Below are 6,167 nucleotides of genomic sequence, written 5' to 3' on the forward strand. Positions count from 1 at the left end.
CTGGAACTAGCTCTTGTAGACCAGGCTGGTCTCGAACTCACAGAGATCCGCCTGCCTCTGCCTCCCGAGTGCTGGGATTAAAGGCGTGCGCCATCACCGCCCGGCTATTAACTTAAGTTTTATTAAAAAAATATATTAATGCCAGGCAGTGATGGTACATGATTTAATCCCAGAACTCAGGGGGTAGAGGCAGGTGGATCTCTGTGAGTTCAAGACTAGCCTGGTCTATAGAGCAAGTTCCAGGGCAGGTAAAACACAGAGAAATCTTGTGTGAAGAAAAACAAAAACAAATAAATCATTAAATGGAGGCTGGAGAGATGGTTCAGTGGTTAAGAGCACAAACTGCTCTTGCAGAGAACCAATGTTTGGTTGCCAGTGCCCCTACAGCTACTCAAAGGGCCTGTGACTTGAGTTCCAGTGAGCCAATGAAATCTTCTGGCCTCTAAATGCATATATACTCGAAGAAGTGCGTGCGCACACACACACACACGTACATGCATGCACGCATACACACACGTACACGCACACACTTTTTAAAAATCATTAAACGAGGGGCTGGAGAGATGACTCATCAGTTCATAACACTGGCTGCTCTTTCCTGGGAACCCATGTTTAATTCCCAGCACCCATATGTTGGCTTATAACCATGTAACTCCAGTCTGAGGTGATCAAACAGCTTCTGGCTTCAGAGGCACCAGGTACTCATATGGTACAGATACAAACATGTAGCAAACACTTATACATATAAAATTAAAAAAAATAAAATGTTAAAAAACAAAGATGAAGACAGAAAATCACATTACAAAGAATGCAGCCTGGTACATGGTAGGTATTTATAAGCAATCATTTTAATCAGGCATCTTAATAGAAAAATGCTACATATCAATACTACAAAATCACAGGAATACAACTTCCCTTTTGTCTTTTTTCTTTTTTTTCTGGAAGTGGGGTCACATGTAGCCCAGGGTACCCTTGAGTTGCCTGTGTATCTGATGATGACCTTGAATTTACTGTTCTCCTGCCTCCACCTCCCAGATGCTGGGATTATAGGCCTATACCCCTACTCCTGGTGTATTCTGTGCTGGGGACTGAACTCAGGGCTTCATGCATGGGAGACTGGCAGTCTACCAAGGGATCTACATCCCCAGCCCCAGAGGAATACAACTTTGACCTCAGTTTAAGTCTTTAATTAGCCTTCTGAAGGTCTGCCATTGTTATGAAAGTAAACACTTCTCAGACAAAGCAAATCTGGTAGGGAAACCATAATGCTGGGCACAAACACAATTGAGAAAATGCTCCGAGGAAAGCTGACTGAAGCCACGAAGTAGAGCAGAATGTGAACCATCTCTCAGAGGGGCCACAGCTCTATAGAGCTTTCCTTTGTGGCTGTGACTTGGGAGGCTCCAGGTTGTTTGGCATCATGGGAAACCTAGGACCCAAGGGAGGGCTCTTCTAGTAGGAAGTTTCTGTCCAGCTCAGTCCCTCAGTCATTCAGTCCCAACAAAGCCCAAGAGGCTCATATTAATTATAAACTTGTTGGCCTGTTAGATGAGGCTTATTACTAACTAGCTCTTACAACTTAAACTAACCCATAATTCAGGTCTATGTTTAGCCATGTGACTTGGTGCCTTTTCTCAGTAAGGCATTCTCATTTTGCTTCCCCTGCATCTGGCTGGTGACTGCCTTTCTGCCTTTCCTCTTCCCAGAATTCTCCTAGTCTTGTTGCCCTGACTTTACTTCCTGCCTGGGTACTGGCCAATCAACGTTTTACTAAACCAATATGAGTGACAAATCTTCACAGTGTACAAGAGCATTATCCCACAGCAGGCTCTGGTTCTTTCCCTAATCACAATGGCATGAATTTTAGCTCTAGGAATTCATTCAAGCCACCTTTACCAGGGCTTGGCAAGATATGATTTGAAAGGTTAAGAAAAGACAGTAAGAATAATTAACTAGGTGAGGTGGTTTTCACCTGTAGTTCCAGCACTTGAGAGGTTGGAGGCAGGAAGATCAGTGGCTCATGGTCATCATCATTGTCACAGGAGAGTCAAAGCCAGCAGTAGCTAGGCTAACACATCAGTAAAATGGGCTGGGGAGATGGCTCTGTGGGGGAAGTGCTTGCAGCTTGAGGGCTCAGGGAAGATGCCTAGAATCCACATAAAGCTAGATGAGCAGTGTTTCTACATCAAGTGGGAGGCAAAGGCAGATGAAGGAATCTTTGGACTCTTTAGGGTCAACTAACTGGCAGATAAACTACAAATAAACCAACCACAAGAGACCCTGTCTCAAGCAAGGTGGAAGGTGGAGACTGACACGCAACTCAGACACAGAGATTATTTGACAGGGTTGGAGAGATGGCCTGGCAGTTAAGAGCATTGGCTTGTAAACAGAGACTGCTCGTTCGTTTCCTGGCCTCCCTGACCCAAATAATCACACAGAAACTATATTAATCACAACACTGTTTGTCCTATTAGCTCAGGCTTCTTACTAACTAACTCTTACATTTTAAATTAACCCGTTTATATTAACTTATATTTTACCACAAGGCTGGTGGTTTGTTACCTTCTTGAGCAGCTACATCATGTCTTTCTGACTCTGCCTTCTTTCTCTCTGTATCTTCTCCAGCCTGGCTATATTCTGCCCTGTCTTAGGCCAAAGTAGCTTCCTTATTCATTAGCCAATAAAAACAACACATATACAGAAGGACATCCCATCACCAGCTCCTCATCCAGAGGACCTAGCTTTGATTCCCAGCACGCACATGGCAGTTCACAGCAGTCTGTAACTCCAATTCCAGGACATCCAATGTTCTCCTCTGGCCTCCACTGGCACCAGGCACAGGCATGCATGTGGTACAGAGACATATATCCAGCATCCAGGCAAAGTACATATAAAATAAAAATAAATACATCTTTTTTGTTTTTTTCAGATAGGGTTTCTCTGTGTAGCCCTGGCTGTCCTGGAACTCACTCTGTAGATCAGGCTGGCATCAAACTCAGAGATCTGCCTGTCTCTGCCTCTCGTGTGCTGGGATTAAAGGCATGCACCTCCACTGCTCGGCCAAAAATAAATACATCTTTACAAAAAGGTTTAAGCCGGGCGGTGGTGGCGCACGCCTTTAATCCCAGCACTTGGGAGGCAGAGGCAGGCGGATCTCTGTGAGTTCATAGACCAGCCTGGTCTACAAGAGCTAGTTACAGGATAGGCTCCAAAACCACAGAGAAACCCTGTCTCGAAAAACCAAAAAAAAAAAAAAAAGGTTTAAAAACAAAAACAAAACAATAATTAACAAACATTGAACACTTATGATTTTCTAGGAATTATTTTAACCCTTTACACGAATCATCTTATTTAGCCTTCCTTTTATCCCCACCTTACAGTAAAAACCTGAGACTCAGAGAGGGTACATTGTGAGGTTACAAAGACAATAAACTGAACCCAGGTTAGTCAGCCCACAGAGTCTATTAGTGCAAAGTGACCTGTAGCAAACTGCTTAGTGGTGGGCTTTCTTGCTAGCTTAACAGCATTGTTGAGGTCACGTGACCAAGCCATCTTCAAATATGTAAAAACTGTTCTATTTCCAGCAATTGTTCTTACATGACATGAGCCTAAAGAGATGGCTCTCAGACGTTCCAATCTATTTAGCCAATAAAATTCTAACAGAGAACTATCTGGGAGCTAGCTTAGGTTCTATGGGCTTGCTGTATTAACTACAGTGATGGAAAGACTTATGTTGGGGCCAGGAGGTAGGGAGGGTGGGGTCTTCACGATTTCACGGGGGACATTTCAGACAACAAGATCAGAAGCCGGCATGGTGATGTTCGCCTGAAAACCTCAGCACTTGGGACAAGCAGGCAGTAAGATCAGTTAAGGGTCCAGTTTGGGTGACATGAGATCCCCACCTGAAACAAACAAACAAAACCCAAACACAAATCCATCAAGACCATTAATTTTACAAGTGCTGCCAACATTATCTGTCATCAGTTGCATAGAAACTGAAAGAACCGGCTCCATATGTGGGTCCAGCTTGAGGTACTCATCGCCCCTTGTGAATGCAGAGAGAAATCCAGAAATCCAGGACGATAGGACGACTCCAACCCCGGCGGCGGGGACAGGAACAGCCAGCCGGTTTGTACCTGGGCTCAGTGAAGGCTGCCGACCCCGCTTGGACCGACTGAATGGTGGGCAGCGCAGTATCCACGTCAGTACTAGGTTTCCACCTGACACACATACTGCCCGCTCTACCGCTGCAGCCCGGGTGACCGGTGATGCACGCGGGGAAATGTTTTAGGAGGAAAAGCAGCATGACCACAGAATAAGCGACTCATCAAGCTGCGCGTGCGCAGTCACTGGACTGGGTCTTCCGCGCAGGCGCAGCAGCGTTTCCCTACAGCCCCGCCCCAGACCCCGCCCTCAGGCTTGGTCCCCGCCCCCGCAGGCGCGGTCAGCTCCAGAGCCCCGAACGCCCATATCCGGGTTCCCTCAGCCGCCGCGGCCGCCACCGCCTCGCTCTCTCAGCCCTGTCTGGAGTGGTGTGATTCCCGATCAAGATGGCGGCCGTGGGGAGAGTCGGCTCGTTCGGTTCATCTCCGCCCGGGCTAGCTTCGACTTACGCCAGCGGGCCCCTGGCCAACGAGCTGGCGTCGGGCAGCGGCGGCCCCGCGGCGGGCGACGACGAGGACGGACAGAACCTTTGGTAACGACCGCACCCCTCTCTGGTCCCCCGCGGGTTATCTCCTCTCCGGGGCGGACACCTTCGGGATCCCAGAGCCCCGCGGGAGCAGGGAGCCGGGCGGGGCCTCCCGGGAGCTGGGGCCGGCGGTTCCCGTCCTCGACCGGGCCCGGCCTCAGCCTGCGCCTTGCTCCCTGTTAGGTCCTGCATCCTCAGCGAGGTCTCCACGCGCTCGCGCTCCAAGCTCCCGACCGGGAAGAACGTGCTGCTGCTGGGTAAGTGCTCTCCGCCGGGATCGGGGCTGCAGGCTCACCCCTCCGCTCGCCCACTCCCTTTGTGCGGACAGCGGAGCCCAGCCGCGCCCCGCCTCCCGGCCTGCGGCTGACAGCTGGGGGACAAGGCACCCGGGTCCTCCCGGCTTGGTCCCTCCCGTCCTTTCTCCTCCCCGGGTTGTGGGGTGGCTCTGTCATCTCCCTTGAGAGAGGCAGAATGAACGAACATAACACCCAAGGGAATCCTAGTGGTCTGAGGTTCCACCTAGACGAACGGGGACAGTTTTCCCTTTCTTAACAGAGATTGGTAGCAAGCAGGAGGGCTCCAGCACAAATGTATGCCGTTAATATTTAATAGCTGACTCTTTTGTGTAATTGACAGGAGCCAGAGACTGGGTCGTGATGAGTGTTACTTGAATCAGCGTTCTCCCGTTCTCCTGGCGCTGTGCTCGGGTTGCAGCTGCCTTTTTGACTGTCACCTAATAACTCTGAAATTTGTAAAGGGCAGTAGAACAGCGATCTCATTTAGTTCCTTCAGCCGAATGGCTAGAATAAGGGAGACATGTCTCTCCCCCTTCTCATAGGTATTTTTTTATCTCTACCGGCTGTGAAGTGGGGATAAAGGGCCAAAGGACAGCAGACAATCCTAGCCTCGCATTTTTGCAAGTTTTTCCAGCTCCAGGAGAAATCTCACTTTTTTTTTTATTTTTTATTTTTGTTTTACACGCAAGATTTGGAGTGTATAATAAGATGACAGTTATATTTTAAAACTTTAATGTGGGTGTCTCAAGACTTTTTAGACTCTTGAATTTTAGCCAGAAGGCTGGGAAGCTGTGCCTGAAGAGTTTTTGTTATGTGTACCTAGGAATTGCTCCCTGAGAGGCTCCACAGTGACTGTCAATGGGCAGGTAGGAAGAAATGACTCATTTTCTATGACCTCCTGCCGTGCATGCAGGCGTCTTTGTGTTGTAGAAAGCTGTGGTCAAGCTAGTTGGAAGATGAGCTTTGCACCACGTGTAGCCTGGATTGAATAAATGCCCCCCCCTTGCATACAAACAGAGTTCATAGGTGTCTGTAATCCTGGGGTCCTTCTTCTTTCAAATGCTAGCTGTGGGAATAACAGTGCCTGTCTGCTGGAATTGTGGGAGGGTCAGATGGGACACCAGAAAGCCAGGCTGCAGACTATGAGATGCGCTGGACTGAATGTGAACCCATTCCTGAGA

The 6,167-nt window shown here is 48.5% G+C and overlaps 1 protein-coding gene across 1 annotated transcript in view; it reads left to right on the top strand.

The window, feature by feature from the left end:
• Nucleotides 1–4,452: 4,452 nt before the first annotated feature.
• Dync1li1 (dynein cytoplasmic 1 light intermediate chain 1) overlaps nt 4,453–6,167 on the top strand; it is a 42,939-nt gene continuing 41,224 nt past the window's right edge. The window contains exons 1-2 of the mRNA XM_005348046.2: nt 4,453–4,696; nt 4,874–4,947. Coding sequence (XP_005348103.1) covers nt 4,551–4,696; nt 4,874–4,947 — 220 coding nt within the window. The 5' untranslated portion in view covers nt 4,453–4,550. The remainder of the gene's footprint in view (nt 4,697–4,873; nt 4,948–6,167) is intronic.

The sequence above is a fragment of the Microtus ochrogaster genome, chromosome 5 (genome assembly GCF_000317375.1).
Source record: "Microtus ochrogaster isolate Prairie Vole_2 chromosome 5, MicOch1.0, whole genome shotgun sequence".
Classification (NCBI taxonomy): domain Eukaryota; kingdom Metazoa; phylum Chordata; class Mammalia; order Rodentia; family Cricetidae; genus Microtus; species Microtus ochrogaster.